We start from the raw sequence: 22963 nt of genomic DNA on the forward strand, positions 1-22963 counted from the left end.
TTTTCTGTCATTTGATTTGTTAAGAGCATGTCAGTATAAGAAACGCTATCTTTAGGGGTCCAATCAAATCCATCTCCGGCAACGTCATATAGTTGTTTCTTTAAAAAGAATGTATGTTCTCCATTATTTAAATTTGTCGCCAAGTCTAGGATTCAAGTAAGACTACGAAAGTATCACCTTTTCTTATAGTAATTTTATGATATTGTATATCGTAAAAGATAGCATGAATTAAATTTCTGTGAGGTGTTCAACTTTTAAAGGCTTTATATTGTTTTGAAAGCATATTTGTGTATTTTGATAATGAAATAAAACGGAACTATATGCAGTCGCCGATTAATACTTAATTCCTATACCGCAATGGTATTTTCTTAACTTGATATTTGGTTGGCCTGCCTTTTCTTTCAAACAAAAGTTTGAAGTACAATAGTATAATTTTCTTCCCTTTCCTATCAGTTTCATAACGTCTGATGCTAACTTTAGTACAAAAGTTGGTTTAATCATTTATCACTGGACACAACTGAACGAGATGTGTTTCTGTGGATATAATTCCTAAAATTTTACCTCGACATACCAATAACAGGCGGCTTTATCGGCTTTAGTGCCTTTCCCATACACAGCACAAATGTCACGAGCAGCTCTTGTGGGCTTAGAAACTTCATTAAAAGCAAAAAGTGTCGAAGATGCTCATATTGATTCCAACAGAACATCTTTCGAATGAAAAAGTCAAAATTATGCATTTTTCAAAACACAAAGAATAAACTAAAAAATTAAGAATAATACATTAATTCAAAGATAGAATTCTATTTATTCTCAAATTTACAAATCATAAGACTTTGTATCTATATACAATATAAAAGGAACTGAACACAATCTATACATTCTATGAAACAGTCGAAACTTTCAGAAAATTTCTTCAGTCCAAACGAATTGTAACGCCTTGCTTCTTTTTTGGAGAAGAGACTAGAAGTTACAGAGACGATATTCTGTTCCTCTATCCTTACGATACTGTAGATTCATCTGCAATAAAAAGAATTGGATATTTAATTCAGGAAAAATGGTTCATTGTCAAAGTCAATTTTCCTGCCCAAATTTTATCTACAACCCAGATTTAAAGTTTAATAATTTTTTAACATCTACATTATATTAAATAAATAATCTCAAGAAAACGAAGCGATAACAAATTACTACTTGATTAAAAACTTCATTCGTTTCAAAAATATACAAACCGGAAATAACAGCCGACACGTTTTAAGCGCTTCAAAAACAGGCGCACATTTTCAGGACTTGCCAGACGTGAATTAATAGAAACAGTGATTTGGGATATAAAACATTAAACGAAAAATGGAAAAATAAAGGTGAGAGAAGGGAAAAAAAGAAAACTAGAAAAACCACAGTAGCCGAGAGAGAGGGAAAAAAGATAAGAACAAGAAAAATCAGTGGCCAAGAGGGGCAAATCATGGTGAAATGCATTTCCACGCGCTATAGAGAGGTGGTAAGGAATCTGGGTACATATTCAATTTCGACAATGCCTAAATTATGTCCACCCCAACTCATCTTGATGCCCAGGAATCTTGTTTTATTCATGTGAATGCTGATTCTCTTGTAAAAGACAGTAATTTCTCACCAGCTAGCTCTCCGTTGAACTGTAAATTAAATTCATTAATATTTTTTGTGTAAGCTGAAGTTATTGTTATTATTATTATTTTTTTTTGGTTTCATTTTACAATAAAAATTTAATATTAAAATCTAAAATACAAAAGCGCGCTTAAACATACTTTTAAATTTCTGGATCCAAAATTTAGCTTATTATCCGTAAGCATGGCTGAACAATTTAAAAATTTTTGCAGAATACTGCGTTACATAAACGCGGTACTAACGCAACTAATTTTACGAATTTGATGGATGCTAATCTTCGCAGGTCTGTCCATAGATGTATTGAAAATGTCCCTGTGGCTGAGCGTTAACAGAAGTAACGAGTTCAAAATAACGTATAAATCATATTTAAACTAGCCTTTATGAAAAATAGATAATTAATCATTTTGGTCATACTTCTACATGCGAATGCATAACCGTGAAACATGGGTGTTATTTTAAAGAAAGGAACTATTTTCGATGCACTTTATTTCTAAGAAGAAACAAAAGAGCAATTAACAGTTAAAAAATAACTGTAGAGGAAGGCATAAATGAACAAATACGAAAAGAAAAAAAAATATCTTTTGGAATAACAAACTGGCTCGTGTAAACATGAATAAATATTTTTTAATTATTCCCTTCCATTTAATGTGAGCCAATTTCTTAGTCGAAACCATTTTGAACATTGGTGAAAATTAATTCCTCCAGTAAAATTCGTCTCCTTAAAGTAGTGAAGTAGTTACTCAGGGGTCTGTCCAGACATTTTGTGAAAGGTCCGTTTTTCGCGAAATTGTGAAAAAATTACTCACATTCTTTCAACCAGGGTCCGCTTTTATGAATTTGTGCAAATAGGGTCCGTTATTGCAAAAAAAACATTTTTTTTTCAACCATTGCGCAATCCCCAGAAAGCTTAAATTATCCGCAAATGTTTTAGTGAAGATAAAATTATAAATTTTCTTATCTTCACGATATGTCGCAATAGTTTATATATATATACAGGGGTGCATTTCGTGAAGGGTCCGGTTCTCGTGAAATTGTGAAAAAATTACTCACATTCTTTCAACCAAGGTCCGCTTTTATGAATTTGTGCAAATAGGGTCGTCCGGTTATGGCAAAAAACTTTTTCAAGGAGTTTTTAAATTGTAAATAGATACAAGATTATGCTCAACACTGTAAAATTATAATTAGAAAAATTACATTTTAAAAAATAAACAACAATTGCTGCTTCTAAATTAGAGATGCAACATACAAATATTTGGTATTTAGCCTATACTGCTGAACGCAGAATATTCATTTCGGACGAATAATGGAAGAATCGTCTGCCGAAGACAAAACTTAATTCGTTTACATCCATCTTTCTTGTTTTCTGCCCTGGAAAGGGTTCATTCGATTAACAAAATAATAATGTAGATAAACAAATTTGTGAAGGGTCCGATTAAAAGAAAAATCATTTTGTGAAGGGTCCGTTTTTAAGTTAAAATATTTTGTGAAGGGTCCGCTTTCAAGAAAAGATATTTTGTGAAGGGTCCGTTAACGGACCCAAATTTCTTCTAAACAGACCCCTGTTACTAAATTACTAAGTAGTTTTGGTCACTACATTTAAAAAAAAAAATAGTTGTAGAAGTAGTGATCTACATTTGTAACAAAGTAGTTGTAGTAAATTGCAAAAATAATGTAGTTTCTTCGTAGTATAATAATGTAGTTTTACTATACAACGTACTGCAGTTTTATAATAATAATGTAGTTAGCAAAAATAATGTAGTTTTTTTTTTTTCCAAAACTCATTGAAAAACATGATTTTAGTTTTTATAATTCTCGAAAACATTTTTTTTTTTCTTCTAAAAAAACTGATCACAGGTTTTAGTGATTCTCACAACACAAAAGCAAGAACTCTATTTCACTAATTCACAAAATTATGACATCTTCACAATTTAACAAAACATTTCACAAAATGCTTTGAATAAATAGTGTTTTAAAATTTTTGTGCGCTTTTAAATTGTAATTCTTATAAAGTTATAAAAGAAGAAAAAAATGTGATTTACTTCTTTTGTCATTCTTTTTTTAAGGGTTTTTATCTTAAGCATCAAGTTCTTGAAAATGCAGGTGACGACATATATGGCATCTGGTAAACACGCGACTATCTGTCCGGATTTATTTACTACAGTGTGGGTCAGGGGTGGGAGAAATGCTGGTACCGGCATGAAAATGGAAGAGAAAAACGCACCGGAAACAGGAAAATGCTTGATAAACAAGATTTTGCTATCATCTATCCCGTTAAAAAGAGAGAGAAAAAAATCTAAGACACTGATGAAGATCTTTGGTATGGGTAAGCAATGCATTTCAATGTTTTTGGATTTTTTTTTTCTTTTAAAGGAGCTAGATTAAGATTTCAACCAAACATTCTTTAAATAGTTTGTTAAACGTTTGTGAAGAAAAAAAAACAAGGAATGGGATCTGTGAATTGTTAAAAGAAACTTGGGCATTTTAAATTGTTTTGCGTTACATGTGAATGGGAAATGACGTTAAAACAATGCAATCATTGATTGATAATTTTAATGAAACTTATTCCACGGATAAATATTAAAAAAGAATTTATTTATTTTTTCAAATAAACAACATAAGAACGTTTTAAATAATCCAATTATTGATTGAAAACTTTAATCAAACTTACTCCACGGATAAATATTTAAAGGATTATTTCTTTTTAAATAAACTAAGAATTTAAATATTCCAATCGTTTATATAATATTCGCATCATTGATTGATTAATTTTAAAACAAATCAAGAGTACAAAACTTATGGTTTAGTATAGTTTCAATACTTCAAATTTTATCTTTCAGAACACAAATTTGCAAGCTTTAGAATTTAGCAAATATGTGTAAAAACTATTTCTAATAATGTATAGTATATACGATTTTAGATTATTCTTCCTTAATTTATTCAAATTAAAAATAATAAAAATAAAAAAAAATTCGAAAAATACTTTTTTTCCCCAAAATTCTTTGCCGAATATTCAGCGTAAGGGCTGAATATTCATTATATCCCTATACATAAGTAAGTAGTTTAAAATATAGAAAAAGTGAGTTTAGTTACACCTTCAGTAAATCAAAAAAAGTTTGAAACCTTTTTTTTTGGTTTTGTTTCAAAATGTCAAAATGCACCCAAATTGAACACACGTTTCTTCTCGCTGCATTTAAATAATAAAAAGCGGTATTCTTTATATAGACAATCAAACCGCAGTACCCAATACAGTTACATTATCATCGCTTGTCATTCCGAACTCTAGAATATCTACTCCTTGGGTGGTCCTTGGAACGTGTTGCGGGGGTGATTTTTTTCTTTCTTTCTTCCTTCTAGTGGGTGTGTTTCTTGTCTTCATTTATCGCCACTTCCTACAGCCTGACTGAAGGCAGGGGCATACGGGGCAGTTGCCCCGGGCCCCCACATCAGAGGGGGCCCTAAATCGAATAGAAAGTTAATTTTATGTTTCCTTCTTTAATGAACTTTTTATAAAGAAAATATCAGTACCGAGTAAAATACGTCAGCTTCTTCATTAATCTATCGTATGAACACTATCTATATTTCGTAAATCCATGTTTTTCTAAGGCAGAATTAAGCTAAATGTTCGCAGTTACGATGGATAAATTTGGCTCATGAAAAGCCTGTATTTTAACATATCACAAAGTACGATATGTATACAAAAATACAGGCTTCTGATTGGCTTCATTGAGCCATCGTCATTGGGTAAATTTAGCTGAATTCCGCCTTAATATCAGCAAGGATATGAATTTTTCGCAACTAGATGAAAAAAATAAACAACCAGGCTAATCTAATTAGGCTACGTCGGACCAAATCCCCAAGATTCATATGGTTAATTTGGAATAAAAGTTAACGAATGATCTCAAAATTTCTTTTTTTTTCCTCCCGAAGAAGTAACTTGACTGCATGTATTTTAATATAAAATACTGAACAGAAGTGTGTAAAGACAATATGTGCGCAAACAAATGTTTAGGTTTTTTTTTTCTTCAAAAAAAAATTTATAAAAGGATATTATAAATAATGAAAAAAAAATGGGGGGGGGGGGGAGATTCAAATAAAGAATTAACAACTTGAAACAATAGTAAACTTAGCCATCTAAAAATTAAACAGAACATTCATAAAATAGAGAGACTTGGAATGGCTGGGTCATGCAGAAAGAATAAATAAAAATATGAAGTTCAGAAAAATCATAAAATCTAAATTAATGAACTCAAGACTCAGCAGTAGGTTCAAAAAGTAATGGTTAGATGATTCAATCAAAGCATGAAATTGATTTAAACAAATTTTAAGATAAAAACTTAAAAATAGTAAGTCAAAATGGAAAAGGGCTATAACCAAATTTGTCACAGGTAAACAATTCAAAAAGTTAGAAATCAAAAAATCAATCAAAACAAAATTTTAAAGATATGTCTGTTAGCAAAAACAGCTCTTATCAGTTTTTGGTTTAACTACTCACTACAGAAAGGCAACAGTACGTTAGCAGACTGTGATGAAGTGCTGTTTTTGCTGACATACATATCTTTTCCATTCCGTTTAGAGCTGGTCTCTAACATTTTTATTTAAATGGTTAAGATGATGTAACATGGTGGTCTAACCATAACACAAACTACTAACTCAGGGGTCTGTTTAGAAGAAATTTGGGTCCGCTAACGGCTGAATACCAAATATTTGTATGTTGCATCTCTAATTTAGTAGCAGCAATTGTTGTTTATTTTTTAAAATTTAATTTTTCTTAATTATAATCTTACAGTGTTGAGCATAATCTTGTATGTCTTTACAATTTAAAAACTCCTTGAAAAAGTTTTTTGCAATAACAGGACCCTATTTGCATAAATTCACAAAAGCAGGACCCTGGTTGAAAGAATGTGACTTAACGTTTATTTTATATTCACAAATTACGAGTAATTTTTTCACTATTTTACAAAAACGGACCTTTCACAAGAAGTCTGGACAGACCCCTGACTAACTGAAAACACAAGGGTAAGAATAGACAGGTTTGAAACAGAATTTTCCAGCAAGCCAAGGCCGACAGTGTGCTAAATATGTAATTAACTAAATTCATAAATGGCAATATATAAATGAAAGAATAAAGAAAAATGAATAAAGAAACAATGAAAAATCTGAGAATAAATGGAAAATTGTTCTTTGAATAGCTTAACATTTAGCACAGCCAAATTTAAAAAATATTTTTCTTATTTTATTTTAAAAGGCATTTAATTTATTACTGATTTTTTTTTCTGTTTTTCTTAATAATTTGAATTGCGATTTTAGAAATTAGTGAAATGATAAATTATAAATCATTTATTACCTTGATTTCTTAATATGTAGTTGGCAACACGATGAGGTCCTCTGAGAAAATGAATACTGTTGGTTTTGGAACACGGTCGTTTGAGTGTTCTTTTCTTCTGAATCTTGGCATAGCCTAGAAAAAATACGCCACTTTTAAAAATATTAACAATGCAAGTATTGAGATACAGTGTTTTTAACTTTTATAGTTTAGTGTTAAAAAACAAAAATGAAAATATTTTTTTTCCAGAAGAACGAGTTAATGCTATATGATCTTTAACAAACTCCATTATGACTATTTTCAATTAAAAAATAATTGCAGGATTTCGTTTCGAACTACTTAGACCGAAAATTAATCTTAAGTTTTAATTAAAAATTGCAGAATTTAGTCGCAAATATCTCCGATACCTTGAATTTTAGCTGAAAAGAAAAATAGGAGCAGCTTCATTAATATGTGCGAATTCCACAGATAACAGCTGAAGTTAAATTACCGATTGAAAAATAAATCAAACATCGTTTGAAAACGATTTATTCAATTAAAGCAGCAGACAGTTTTACAACTCAACTCTACGATTGGAACATAACTTTTGGTTATCGTCTAATTAAATTGATTTGGTTACCATAAAACACATCTAGTTTTGTAATCATCGAGAGCCATCAACTGAAATTTTTATGACCCTCAAGAAGCGTCCCCTCCCGAATAGTCCAGAAAATGCAATTAAGCAAAATGTAATCGCGAAAGGTTAATGGTTGGTTTGACCCCGTCTTGTAACCGAGGAGGCGGTTCTACAAATTTATTCCAAGTAATGTGTATGTCGTTTCTAATGATAGGAGGTAAGAAATAAATCATAAGGACAGGAATAATGACATTAAAAAAATAGATGAAAGATTGGTACCAAGGATTTGCAGATTGCAAACCTATGAAGATTTTGACATATTTGCTTACAGGGAAGATCTTAATTATGATAACAGAAATCGGAACTAATCGCGACATTGTAGTGACAGAGTATTAGCCGGTTGAATGCATTTTTAAAATCCAATCTGGTTTTAAATCGTTTTAACCGAGACTTAATTAGAACAGTTCATTCCAAACTGTAGCCAAAAGACATAAAAAACGACTAAGTTTCGGAAGACAATTTCCTTCGAATAAAATATGAAATAATAATTGTAATAAATAATATAAATATTTATGTGATTACATTTAAAAAAAATTTTAAACTAATAGTTTATTTTCAAGACTTCATCAGTTTCTCAATAGTATCATTCTTAAAACTTTTGAAAGGATTCATCTTTAAAATAAAATATATTTCTAACGGCAAAAATTTCTTTTTTAATAAAATTGTAATGAAATTTCAATTTCTCCTATTAAGATTCCAGCATATGCTTTATTATACTAAAATTATAGAACAAATTTCAAATGAAAAAAGGATGCCATTTTTTGGAATATAATTTTACAAGTTTGAATTTTAAATGCTTGTTTTCGAATTAACTAAATAAAAAATACATTTAAACTATTGTATATTGCTAGTAAATGTAACATAATCTGAAAGTTGAATATTAATTGATTGAATAAGTACTGAATATTTCAGTTGGTTAAAACTTTTTCACTTTAAAAATATTATTTTAAGTTTTTTCCCCCCTCTTTGTATGGCTTTACAAAACACAATTGTCTATGTAAATATATATTTCTGTTCACCCTCGTTGTCCGTATATTTTAATTATAATGAGAAAAATAAGAAATTTAATTCAAGTAACCATTGATAGTTTCATAAATAATATATCTTGTATAACTATTGAGTTTAGTAGATTTTGTACCGTAAATAAATATGCAAAAAATCATTTTTTATATAACCTGATAAAAAACTTCGTTCGTTTCAAAAATATAAAAATAAGAAATAACAGTTGGCATGTTTCAAGCGCTTCAAAAATAGGCGCCCATTGTCAAGACCTAGCAGACGCGAATGAGAAGAAACAAGTGATTTCAAAGATTAAAAGTTTAATTAACAACGAAATATGGAAAAATGAAGGTGGTAGGTAGGTACTTTATTTACGTCGCACTAGAGCTGCACAATGGGCTATTGGCGACGGTCTACGAAACATGCTTTAGGATGTCCGAAGATATGCCGTTGTAATTTGTACTTGACGGGATAAGTTAACTCGAAATAGAATGGAAAGGACAGTTGATGATGGAATTGAAAAGTTTTAACAACCAATCAGGCACAAGATACCCCCACAACGACACTAGCAAATAACCCATTGGTACATTGATTAAATATTTTCAAAATTAGTTATAATTCAATCATTAATTATTTAAAAAATAATTAGTAAAATTTTATTCATTCAATATTTTTAAAATAATTAATAGTCCTTTCTAGATTAATAAATTCACAATTGGGTATAATATAAAAAAAACACAACTACTTCCACTTAGTAGGAATAACATTTACCATGACGCAATGCTAAATTCTATGCCACTATCCACATACATCAATTATTAATCAAAAATCGAATATCAATTACTTTTCTTTATAATGCAATAAAATCTGGCGAGCAGCTATTTAAACGATCAAACACTTCGTTTGTTTATTTGTGGCTTGAAGTTAGGCTCGCAGAAAATGCAGTTCATGGGTTAAATTTAGTAGGAATAACACAACCTGTGACGTAGGCTATAGTATACCCAATTATCTAGTGGATTTTATTAATTAAGTCTCGGGGTTCCGCCAAAGGATAATAGATCATTTAGTGTTCCGTAGCCGGAAAAAATAAGGAACCGCTGGCCTCAAGCTAAAAAAATAATAAGACTATTTCGACAACTCTAAATAAAAACCTCTTGTAGGACAATCAGAAACGTTTTATTGCACTTCATAAAAATAAAAAAAACTCTTGAAATCACACCCAGGCATCCTTGAGAACTTACCATCTACCAATCAGATCAGGCACCACGGATAGGGTAATAATTTCTTCATAAATTAATGGTGGAAAAAAAAGAAGAAATAAATTCTATTTATTTTGCCGTCGCCTCCTTACCCTTTCCGATTAGTTACTGTCTGCTCCTAATTTACATAAAAGGAGCAAGGCATTGCCTCGCAATCTGTCAAGTCGTAAAAATTTACCAGTGATTCCCTCCGAACGAAAAACATCTCATTGGCTGACTCAACTTCCATACATCATTAAGATGCAAAAAGACAAAAAAAAAAGTTTTAAATGTCTGCTTCACCTTATTATTCGTCATGCGAGACCATCTGTTGTTTTCTTTGTGGTCACGTGTTTTTCTTTTTGTAGGGATGCATAAAAGGAGTTCGGTTACAGTGCGTTATGCAAATTTCCAAACAAAGCTAGACGAAAATCCTATGGAATTTAGAAATATCAGTTTACAAAGTTTATATCCGACTCCACTGGCGGTCATTTTAGTAGAAATTTAGGACGTTAAAAAGCCCTTCCTCTCTGAAAGCATCTTGTGAGTTGGGGGGGGGCTGTATATATCTATTTATTATCATTATCCGGGTTCGAATTATCTGAAACTTACATAATGGCAATCAAGAATTCGAATAGGCAATTTTACCTTCATAATTCGAATTGTTTTAAAGTTAAAATAAAAATTTTTACCGCTAGATAATTCCTCTCTCAATTCACGATATTTCTTTTTTTTTTTTTTTTTGTTGTTGTTTTTTTTGTTTTTTGTTCGCTGTGACATTTGGTCAGAAATTGGGACATACATTTTTTCTACGGGGTGGGGGGTGGGGAGAGTAAGGGAAGATTTGGTGGCAATTTGCACCAAGGTAATGTTAAAGTTTGTTCGAAATAGAGACGTTTATTTATTTATTTTTCAAATTTAGAAACAATAAAATTATCTATTTTTTTAAAAATTTTAAATTTCATCACTCAAATAATGAGCAAAAAAGTGTAATCTTAGAAAGGGCTGTGTCTCATAATCTATAAAATGTGGGGGGGGGGGGCTTCCGGTCCCTGATTCCTCTTTCGTCAGAACTAAACTATCGAAGGGGTGAAAACAGGGAGGGGAAATTTCTAAATATGTTTTTAATCCTTTTTCATTTTCACAAATAAACTGATGATGGACACTGACTCCATTTGGCACTATCTTTCGTGCTGACGCAAAATATCCTCAGTGGCAGACGGATCATGGGTTTCAGTCCACTGTTAATTGATCCAGGAGATCCTTTTAGAGAGGGTTCAAAATTGGAAATTTGGTAGTTTTTGGTTGAAAATTGGTAGTCGTAAACCTAAAATTGGGTCGGCTATTAAACGACGGTTATAAAATATTTTATCTTGAAAGTAAAATTGGTATAAATTTTTTTTTCTTTTCTTTTGTTCGCAGAAAATGAGAGCTAGAAAATACTGGATTCTTTAATAATCGTTGATACAAAAATTGGTGAATTCTTCTTAATATCGAATCAAAAGTCATTAATTTCTTACACAGAATTTAAAAACTGATCAATTCTTTTTTTCTTTTATTATGTATTCAATCGATTATTTATAACAAAAATGGATAGAGTAATTTCTCAAAATAAATTCAATATTCTCTTATTAGGAAGCATCGGAATATTATTGAATTTTTTTTTAAAAAAAAAGAGAATTATGATAGTTGAAACCTACAATGCCAAATACCTCTCCCAATCAAAAATATAACTTTCCCGCTAAAAAATATTTTCTAAACTAACGACGACATAAGATAAAGAGATTTGATATTGCATGCAATTACACGATCATGCTCGTGCATAATCCTCTGCACAAGTTAACAATCTGAATAAATATGAAGGCGATAGATCCAGAAATACAGCTGCAGTTAGGCACGACCTTATTCAAGGACGACCTAGAAACGGTTGAAATAGAATAAGAATTTTAAGCATCCCGATTTTCAGATGAAAATAAATTACATTATATTAAAAGAACATTTTTATTACATTTACTATACTCCATTGCAAGGTACAGAATTTAAGTACTCATCCGCGACGGTACCGTTTTATTTCGTTATCAAATTATACAAATATGCTTTCAAAACAATGTAAAAGCTTCAAAATTTTAAACACGTTTATCAGAAATTTAATTCGCACTATCGATTACGATTAACATCACAGAATTATTAGAAAAAGGACTTTCATAGTCTCACTTGAATTTTATGCTTGGCGTCATATTTCGATAAATAGGAAGAACATTCCTTCTTTTAACAATAAAAACAAAGAAGAAAAAACTATGTGACGTTGAAAGAGAATTTGGATTTAATTGGACCACTAAAATTGCCTCGTCTTATGCTGACATGCCCTTAACAAATCAAATGCGAGATCAGGAGTTTTTACCTTTCTCCAATCGCAGAAGAAAATAGTGTTTACAAGAAACAATATTTGACATTCTTTCATCTTTTTTAATGCGAATAGAAAAACCTATCTTCGTTACGATTTTTAGATATCATTTTTATTAATTCTTGCTAATTTAATAAGTTTTGTTTTCCTGATATACGGTTCCGAGATAAAAATTTCGTCTAAGTGACAAAATTGTATCTTCACTTCTTCAAGGAGTTTTTCCTTCCTTTTTCTCCCCCTCCCTGCCCAGAAAAAAAATTGTGGTGCCTCAGGTACTTAATTCTTTTAATAATCACTTTATCGTGGGCACCATATAGGCGAATTCTTTTCCCCAAGACACAAGAACAGATAGAACAGAGATAAATTACACCCTTGTCTGAAGCGGGATTCAAACCCAGGATGTTTCGGGTACGAGGACAATTCCTTGTCCACTATAAAGACTGTTCATTACTAGCATCATTACTTTATTTACGTTTGTCTAGTCTTCATTTTAATAAATCTCCCACAATGCACTACGATAAGGTTTCGAGTGGAGGCAACATTTTCGTTTTGGGGTAAGTCCTGCATCATTTCATTTAAAAATATTCCTAAATGATAAAAAAGGGGCAATTTTATAAAAAAGGATTCGATATAAAGCAATATTTGTTAGTTCCAAATTTATACTTTAGCAGTTAAATAAAAAAGATGTCATGTCATTTCCTAGATAACAAACGATTCAATAATTGTTATTCCAAACTTTTCGTAAAATTTCCGTTTTTGTGAAATAGTGAAAAATCTACTCATTTAGGGACTTAAAAAAATTGCAAGACCAGTGGTCTCTTAAGACTTTTTGCGAAAATGTGAAAAATATACTTATGTTCTTGTGAATATTCATATATATTTAAGTAAGATTCTATTTTCGTGGGGGGGGGGGGTTTACAAAAAGCATGTTTTTAAAGTGCTTTAGTTTTAAAATTCGGAATTAAAAATATGATTGACCCCTTTTTCAAAAGAAATTTTGTGAATGGTGTGTTTACACGATAAATTATTTTGTGAAAAAGTCTCTTTTAACGATATATTTTGTAAAAAGGGTTAGTTATCGGATATGAATACAGAGACTTTCTGGACAAAGAAAGATTTTTTAAAGCACTTTTTCACATGCGGTCATTATACTAAGCCAAATCAAAAACAATTCATTAAGGTATTCATGACAAATTGCATCCTCAAAATACGGAAGGAAAAAAAAAAAACAATATACATTCATTTTAGAAAAAGTAATAGAGGGCGTTAAAGTGATTTAGTTTACAACATGGCTTACAAAAACTCAAGTCACAATCGCAATTAAAGCCAAATGGCCTAAAAATGTGTGATCAACATACTTAGCCAAATCAAGAACAATTCAATGCGATATTGTTGATAAATTGCATCCTCAAAATACGAAGAAGAAAAAAAAAAACAATATCCATACGTTTTAGAAAAAGTAATAGCGGGCGTTGAAGCGATTTAAATTACAACATCGCTTACAAAAACACTCCCAATTAAAGACAAATGGCTTAAAAAAATCAGAAGATGAGTCAGTACTAACGCCAACGCATCATCTGTACAGCACGCGATATCTGATGATGATGCCACTATGCCAGGTGGACATTAATTGCCAGAGGTTTTACCACTTTTGACTCAACAACCATAATGATCCAAAAAAAATAATAATGCATGCAAAGTGAAATACCATCTGCCACATTTATAGATCTTTCCTTAATTTATTCTTCATGGTGTAATAAAACTGTGTACGATTTCAATTTGGACGTGGTGACATTACGTAAGCGAGCATCGTCCCCCTCCAAAATTGGGCAAGATTTATAAGAAGCGATTTTCCGTTTGATAAAAACGCAGCTGCGTAAGGTAATTAAAAATTGAGCACGTGGGTGTTAATGCCATTTCTGCTTTTATTAGCGAATTATGTGTTCCACTTTTACTTATATAAGTATATGAGGAAAGGAATAACAAAAAAAAAATATATAGATTTAGTCTCATTGTCATTGGGCTAACCTTGTGTTGGAAAGATCTAGATTACCACTTCATTCAAAAAAATTTTGTTTGAATTAACCCTAATTCGAATACAAGCAAAAGTATACCACCTTCGCGCAAAAGTAAAACACCCTAAGCCACTTTTTTCTTTTTAAAAAGTGGCATTTTTACTTATGTTTTAGACTATTCCGTTTTGCACGTCGAATCAGAATTAAAGATGTCAGTTCTCTTGATTATTCCATAAAACCACTTACACAGGAAATGATTTATTTTACAGTTCCATTTACAAAAATATAAAATAGTAACTTCATCAGTAAAACTCGAATAAACTCAAAGCCATTTTGTTTCTCCTCCACAAAAAAGAACGATTACAAAAAAAAAAAAAAAAAAAAAAAAAAACGTTATTATAGCAACTTAATTTTATAAACTAGATCAAAGTTAAAATTAAGCGAACGATAATTCTCAGCATAGAGTTTAGACAGGTCTTCGGTAGGTAGAAATTTATTTCTTCCAGGACAGTGGAAGAAATAAATAGAAGGAAAGTATAATAGAAGGAAACTAAAAGAGATCAATACAATTGTTGTTAAATGATTACTTAAAGAATAGCTTAATTTTAAAAAAGTTAAATTTTGGATGGAACCATGAAGTTGAAAGTTTTTCAGACCTGCTTTTTACTGAAAATTAAAAAAAAAAAACTATTTTAGTAATATTTATTTTAGTTTTCAGAATTTTAAAATCTACATTCAATCGTAACAGTATTTGATTTTAAAATTAGTAGGCTATTTTTAATTGTGTATTCAATCTGCATTTTAATATTCAATATATTTTAGTACGTTTTTTTTTAATATGTGACTTGTTAATTAAATAGTATTAATGAAATTTTACTATGTTATTTTAACAATTCTTTATAAAACTAGATTTAAATTAATCCGTTATATAAAATATTGAAGAGCTAGGACAGTTTTTATTACTAAAAATTTAATTACATTTTTTTTTTCTTCCTTCCAATCCTTGGTTTTTAATTTTCACTTATTTAAAAATGATATATGAAATAGTTTGGAAATTATTATAATTATTTAATCTAGATAGCGGTTATAAACTGATAAATAAATTGTTTCAAGTATTAAGGTTATTCTTTTTTTTAAAAAAAAAAAACGGTTGGTCCCACTAGTGTTGGAAAAAACATGATTTTCTTACCCAGGGGAAAGAATTAGCCTTCTCAGGTCCTAGTATTGTTTCCATTAGGGTTGGCAAGTTTCTTTAACAGTGGAAAAATCAATTCAGGAGAAAAAAGGTAGGTTGATTAATAGGAACATTAAAGTATCATAATCAAATTCATTATAACAAGTAGCAAACTAATTTTTATTATCTAATACAGTTAAGCGACCCGACCAAATTAACGAGCACCAGTCATCATTCACTACACGGGTAGTGTAGTAAATGGTGACTGGTACACGTTAATTTTGAAGGGTCACGAAATCCTCCATGTTCCCATAACAAATTAAACTTCTGGGGGTACTGAATTGAAGATTGATCGTTTTTTGGTTCAGGTCAAAATTATGATTGGTGGATAAATGGATGGATGTGTAAATGGGTCCACCCTATAAAAAACGGGTGTGACAGAAGCCGAATTCTTGACCATAGATCGCACCTTTTCTACCTTAATGGCCGACGACAAAAATACAGTTAAGTATGAATACTCAAACCGACTATTAAATAATATAAAGTTTTTAAAATTCTGTTCAAAACTGAAATAAAATAGTTAATTATTTTTTTAAATAAAAGCACATTTTAAACATCACATCATGCTGATAAAAAAAAAATTTCAGCAGCATTTTACTTATTTAAAGAAGTAACGAACTGAACATGAAATATCAATTTAAAAATAGTGGAAAAAAGTTGTATAGATTTATATTTTTTAAGGAACAAAAAATATTTTTAAAAATTTAAAATATTTTGTGAAGGGTTTGTTAACCTTTTGAGTTCAGACTTTTTCCCTAACATCAGATGTAGGCTTTTCCGGTATATATATAAAAAAAAAAAATAAAAAAAAAAAAACTGGTTTTACTCCATGCTATTGTATAGAAAAATGGTGTGCAGCAGGATAAATTCTGCACAATTATAAAAGCAAGTGCTCAATAGCTTGGAGGGTTAACTTGCTTCAATTGCAGCAATGCGTGCTATCAGAGGTCTGTCCAGACATTTTGTGAAAGGTCCTGTTTTTGTAAAATTGTGAAAAAAGTACTCATAATTTGTGAAAAAAAAATTAATCGTTCAGTCACATTCTTTTAACCAGGGTCCTGCTTTTGTGAATTTGTGCAAATAGGATCCTGTTATTGCAAAAATTGCTAAAACCCTTTTCCAGAAGTTTTTAAATTGTAAATAGATACAAGATTCTGCACAACAATTGCTGCTACTAAATTAGAGATGCGACATACAAATATTTGGTATTTAGCCTATACTGCTCCACACAGAAAATTCATTTCGGACAAATAATGAAAAGAAAATCACTCACATTATTAATAATTTCGATTGACCAATTTTAAATAACACAACTTAGTTATGTATCACTTTTACTGTGTTACGCATTAAGCAAACTTAAGCAATCTTTAAATTTATAATATTTTATTTAAAAAATTGCCAGAAATTAATTTTGATTACATAATTATCTATTAAATAATTTATGAATAATTAAATGATGATAAATCTTGTCTGTTTAGAAGAAAGTTGCGTTAACGAACCCAACTTTCTTCTCAACAAATCCCTGGCTACGTTGTTGTGGTATAAGTAAAAGTTTCAGAACCCTATCAGGAAACAATACCAAGGAAAAGTTAGATGTAAAATTGCATTTTTATAAAAGGCGTGACTTATCACACTCCTACTGCTCTTCATATTTACAAGTAAAAGGTTTGATGCCGACAGGGAAAGACAGTTTTTTTCCCCCTGACATTTTGAATTTCGTTTACCATCTTAAAGTATTATAGTAAAAGATTTTACAAGTTTTGTTTCTACATATACAGGGTTGATGCGGACGAATGAATTAATTTTAAATATTTAAATTTTATGAATTACTACACATTACAATATAAATCAAATAAAATTAAAGAAGGATAAAGACTCATAAAAAATGGCCAGCTTAAGATGAAGAAATATATTTTTGTTGATCAAGGATTGCTAGTCACACGCTTTTTATGAGCAGGGATAATATTTCATCCAACTCGAAAAAACCAGGGTGGGTTTTGTCCAAATTATATTTCATTATTAACAAATCAACTCCAGATGCTAAGTTCATAATAAAATAAAACACATACATTGAATTGAAATATTTATATTTCAATTACTTCTATAGTCTACAGTGCTTTAAAATTTTTAATTTAACCTCTTATAAACACATTGAAATAGAAATTGCCAACAATGCACGTAAGTATTCTCTCAAGTATTTGAAATATTAATGTAATTGAAATTGTTGTTATAGCAAGATACAATATGTAACTTTTTTTTTTAAATCACAATTCAATGAAATGGGAAAATTATTTTTAAAAATATATTTTAAATATTATTTTCCCACACATGTGAGCCTTGTTATATACAGTTTCAAAAGTTTTTTTTTTCTAAATATAGCTAAATAAACAAAAATTAAAATAGAAATAATGGTATTGGTCAATGGAGTATGACTTACTATAAAACTGTAAAGTATAATAAAAATTGATTTAAAAAAATGTCAATTAACTCTGGAAAAAAAAATAATAAATTTTGGAAGAAAAAAATAAATAAATCCCTTAAAAAAAATACAATCCTAAAACAGAAAAAAATCATAAAACTCTACAAAAAAATATTAAAAAAAAACAGTGTTTTGGGGTTTTTAAAAAAAAAATTTCAATTCTGACTAATAATGCTGAAAGCATTGAAAACAATGCAAAAACTTATGAAAATGCTTTCTTCGTGCATTAGTATGTAAAATATAAATAAAATTATGGAACAAGCTTGATTACTAATTAGCTGTCTTGTAACAAAGGAGTCATACATAAAAAATTAGGAAAAAACTTAATACACTTTTTTTTAACTTTTAACATTGTAATATGCTTAGCAGTTACAGAAATCTAGAATACCAATTATTTATTTGTGATTAACCCTGTATGTTGCTTTAAGCAACAAAAGTTAAAATTTAAAAATATTACTTCCTGAAAGCAATACTGGAATGTTATTCAAAATCACAATCTCAGAGTTAATAAATAAAAACCTTATTTTCAGGTAACTTTAAGTTTCCAAAACCATTATAAAATAATAAAAAAATCTAAAGCAGATAATATAAAGATAATACAGATACTAACGATTAATTTAAAAAATTAAAAGAGCATCCTTTTATGTGTAATTTGAAAAATAAGCAGAAATAACTCAATGCTCATGCAATTGAAATTTAAAAATAATCAGTATTTTGCCTTTAAATTAATCTTAAATACAATGAATTAATGATTTATTTTGCACCAGTTTAATCGCACCAATCTAAAAACTATAATCTTAATTTTTTTTTAACATTGCATACAAGAATACTGCAACATATATGAAACTGCAACATATATGAAAAATATTTTTAAAAAAATTTATAATCATTATTTGTATTAAAATAATGTACATATTAAAAATTAGACTAAGTCAACACTAGACTTAGTCAATACTGTAATAAAAAAACATTAGATTAAGTCAATACTATAAACATAAACATTAGACTAAATGAATACTATAATCATAAACATGCATATAATTAAAATTTCACTACATGACTTCAGGGGCAGAAATGAAGAAATTTAATCACTAATCTGTTTACTTTGCTTAATTTGAATTTTTTATAAAGCTAATTAGGAGGGTTTAGATGAAAAATTACAATACAAAGAATGTGTAATATCATAATTATGAGGAAATATGTTATTTTGTGACAAAAACAGAAACCTAACTATCAAACAGAAAATGAAAGAAAAAAAAAACAACATCCTTTTAAATTGATTACTCCTCCTGGAGATCACTGATAAATATTTTATGGTGGTCCCAGAAAAACTTAAGTGGTCCAAAATGCCACCTTTAGTTTCGAACCTTGGTGATTTAATAATTAAATGCTAAACAAATCAAATAAAAATACTATAGGAATAAGTTGGGAATAAATAGATTATTGAAGTTATAACAGTATTTTTTACAATTCTAAGAACTATGCATGATTTTATACTCAGAATCACTCTTTTAACACAAATTTCCTTAATTAGCTAACATTACAAAAATTAATTTAAAATAAAACATAAAATGTAGAGTCAAATTAATAGTCAAATGATATAATCAAATTGAAAGTTTTATTACTTTAAAGAAAATAAATATATATTTTTCATTTAATATAAAATATTTAGAAACTTTGAAATATATTATTTTAAAAGTTCATGAATCAATTACCTTTAACCACATATTTAATGTGATATTACACATATGCCATTATGCCACTCAATATGATATTCAAAGCACAATTCAAATATTTTTAACAGTGCAGTTTCAAATAACTAGAGAATAAATTTTAAGAAACTATAAGTTATTCTGGGTATACATATAATATAAGTTATTTTTTCTTTAAATCGTAAGAAGCTATAATTAATTCTGAGTAGGTATATAGATTATGTAAGCTATTTTTTTTTTTAAATTATAAGAAGCTATAATTTATTCTCTGTATACATACATATTATATAAGCTATTTTTTTTTAAAATGACAGTATTTTTTTATGTTTTTGTCATTAATAATTTTAACCGCTCTGATTTTAGTAATTCCAAATGTCATAGGTAAAAAAAGAAAATTATTAGACAATTTATATTGCGAATAAATTATCGATCATAAAAAATAAATATTTAAAAAAATTAAGGGGGTTTATCTTTAAAAAAAATTCATCATGAATAAATTAATAATGGAATTGATAATAATTAATAACAAAATAATTAAATTATTCAATGTAAAATGAATCTATAAAAATAATGATACTTTGTTATTTACAGTTAACACAATTCTCTCCACTTACATTTCAGTAGGATGTTGAATTTCATAAAAAAAAACTAATTTAATTGTTATTAATAATAAATAATTGAAATTTTTATAGACTTATTTAATAAATAAATTATCAAATATAAAATAAATCTATATAAATAATGAAAATTTGTTAGGGGTTATTTACCATTAACACAATTCCATAACACTTATATTTTAATAGTATACCGAATTTCATTTAAAAATAAACTATTTAATAGTTATTAATTAAGAATATATAACTAAAATTTTTAAAACCTGCTATTTAAAATAAATATACATAAAAAAATACTGAATAATTAATGTTTTCATAATACATCAAAATAAAAAATATATTACCTTTTATATGAGTTTGCACCAAATTTTGTCTTCTACGACTGGTATTAGAATGATTTTCTTGATTGGATGTGGTTGTTAATTTATATTCAACGGTGTCCATTTCTTGAAATGATTGATCAACACGCTCCTTACTGTCCAATTGCGGTACAACACACAAACGCTCATTATGGATAACACTGTTTAAAGATGTGTACCAAACTGGTACATCACAATTTCTTACTTTTTCCCACGCGTACCTTCCTGCCGGTAATGGGGATTCCCTACGAAAATCAAAATTCCAAATTTCAGATGAGCGTTGCACATCTTCATTTTCAATTTCGGAGAGGGAGTCCGTGAGAAATGTTTTGTTCGATTCGTCGTCACAACAACCAAAAAGCTTCCTCCGGACCTTGAGAGTGACATTTGTCGTATCACAGCCGAGCACGTTCAACATCTTCAGAGAAATAATATCGATTTCAGGTTGAATCACAATATTCGGTTCCGTGTGCATTATTATAGAACCGGTAAGATCTTAAAAATAATGTTCAAATACTATTCAAAACAATAACAAAACAGAAGTCATTCAGATAAATTGAAAACGATAATTAAACAACATAATATAGCGAAAACGATAATTGAATTACTAGCCCAGCTTTAAAAAACTCAAACGATAGGTCATAAGTTTTTTCACTTATCCAAGGGGGGGATAATGTGATAAAAGCAAACGATGCTGTCTATAGATGACCTTTATCAAAGAAAAATAACTTGTTAAAGTCCACGTTTTATTGGAGAATGTCAAATGAATAAATAAGCTCCGAATATAAAAAGAATATTTCTTTTTGCCGCCACAATCTTGCAATGATAAAAGCACACACCGCGGGTATGACGAATTGTGACGCAACACACACTATCTTCCAAAAAGCATCGTCACCCCTGAGCGCGCCATTTCTGATGATCCAATCAAAAATTCAATAACTAGTAAACATGCGCTTCATTGGTAGAAACGGTTTGGCGGGAAAATGTGTTTGCCCGCGTAACACGTGGAATTTCGCGCGCATCTGCCTCAAGGACGAAAAAGGAGAAAAAGCAAGTGGAAAACACCATTTCACTTCCTAGTATATGATGAGGTTGCTAGGTTACATTTACTATGAATTTTGGCGAGAAATTCTTTCTTCTTCGCTGAACTCTAAAAAATAAAAAAATGATATTACCATCATTATGTAATAATCAAAATAATGACTTTGAAAAATTGCTTTTTAAAATAAATGCGTAAAGGGATACTTAAGGCAATAGGAAAATTATGCATGTAGAATTTAATGCCAAATGATTCATTATTTTAGATTTATTGATGCGTGATTGGAAAGAATTAAATTGTAGAAATATTTTTAAAAGTTTTTGTTTTATCATATAATACGTTATTTTGAATTGAAGCAATTTCATTTAATTAGCAGATGTAATAAAATAAATTTGTAACAATATCTATGCTATTTAATACATTTAGAAATTTTTTGAAAATTTGTTTTATTCGATGCAACATTATGTAACTGTTAATTAAAGTCATTAAAAATCAATACTAATTTAGTTATAAGCATGCATGCGTTATTGACTTTATAACATGTTGTTGTCGTAATAATGAGCCCATTTCTCGATATCATATGTCTAGGTCAACGGTTACAAACAATAGTATTCCACGGAACCCTAGAGTTCCATGGAAGGCTAACAGAGGTTCCGGGAAGTTCGATTTTTTTTTTCTTTCTTTATTTGTTTATTTTTTATCGGCCAACTTTCGCTCTCAACGAAAATGATTTTCCCGAATAAAATTACAATTTTAGGCAGAAATATTTTTGCATATAGTCAGAAACTAAGCAGAGCATCGCTGGATTATCATGGTATCTATCGCAAATTTACTAAGAGAACATTTATCAGGGTCTTTTACTCAAATCGTTCATTCGAATAAACTTTTGAAAGAATAAATTAGCTTAATCGTAAAAAAAAATAATAATTTGTGTTATGATTTAGATTTTTATCTGTAATTATTTATATTTTTATCAGTTGCAGATAGTGGCGTGGGGGCACCTAGAGCGAACAACTCTTCGATCAGATTTATCTGAGAATAAAGAATCAATTATTTTATGTCTGAAGTGGGGTAAAAAACGTAATTAAATTAAATTTTAAAAAAAAAACAGCACCACAATGATGTATGCATTTTCACAAAATTTTTAATCCATGCATGTTTTAAATTCATTTAAATGTATTTCATTCTTTTGAAAAAAATTACTATTTTTATATTCCTAAGTTTTCGTAAATGTAA

General features: G+C 29.2%; 1 protein-coding gene and 1 long non-coding RNA gene across 3 annotated transcripts in view; both read right to left on the bottom strand.

The window, feature by feature from the left end:
• Nucleotides 1-785: 785 nt before the first annotated feature.
• LOC107456087 (uncharacterized) lies at nt 786-21833 on the bottom strand. 2 transcript variants are annotated; one of them, XM_071187174.2, is made up of 3 exons: nt 20674-21833; nt 6980-7093; nt 786-1017 (listed from the first exon to the last, which is right to left on the bottom strand). In XM_071187174.2, the coding sequence occupies exons 1-3, from the start codon at nt 21161-21163 to the stop codon at nt 998-1000; spliced, it is 624 nt and encodes a 207-aa protein (XP_071043275.2). In that variant the 5' UTR covers nt 21164-21833; the 3' UTR covers nt 786-997. The 2 variants fall into 2 exon arrangements, 1 of the variants encoding a protein (XP_071043275.2); XR_015429453.1 differs by having other exon boundaries at nt 959-5353; nt 6725-7093; nt 20674-21551.
• The window catches only part of LOC147804547 (uncharacterized), a 44649-nt gene continuing 43389 nt past the window's right edge, over nt 21704-22963 (bottom strand). The window contains exon 2 of the long non-coding RNA XR_015429454.1: nt 21704-21838. This is a non-coding gene — a long non-coding RNA (uncharacterized LOC147804547). The remainder of the gene's footprint in view (nt 21839-22963) is intronic.

Source organism: Parasteatoda tepidariorum, chromosome 9, assembly GCF_982258835.1.
Source record: "Parasteatoda tepidariorum strain Cologne lab strain chromosome 9, Ptep-v5.0, whole genome shotgun sequence".
Classification (NCBI taxonomy): domain Eukaryota; kingdom Metazoa; phylum Arthropoda; class Arachnida; order Araneae; family Theridiidae; genus Parasteatoda; species Parasteatoda tepidariorum.

Excerpts from the sequence above, each read along its gene's own strand:
- LOC107456087 (XM_071187174.2), bottom strand. The coding sequence starts at position 21,163 with ATGCACACGGAACCGAATATTGTGATTCAACCTGAAATCGATATTATT. Across the intron at positions 7,094-20,673 it reads GGTGCAAACTCATATAAAAG|GCTATGCCAAGATTCAGAAG; the intron begins GTAATATATTTT and ends TATTTTTTCTAG. Across the intron at positions 1,018-6,979 it reads CTACATATTAAGAAATCAAG|ATGAATCTACAGTATCGTAA; the intron begins GTAATAAATGAT and ends TTTTTATTGCAG.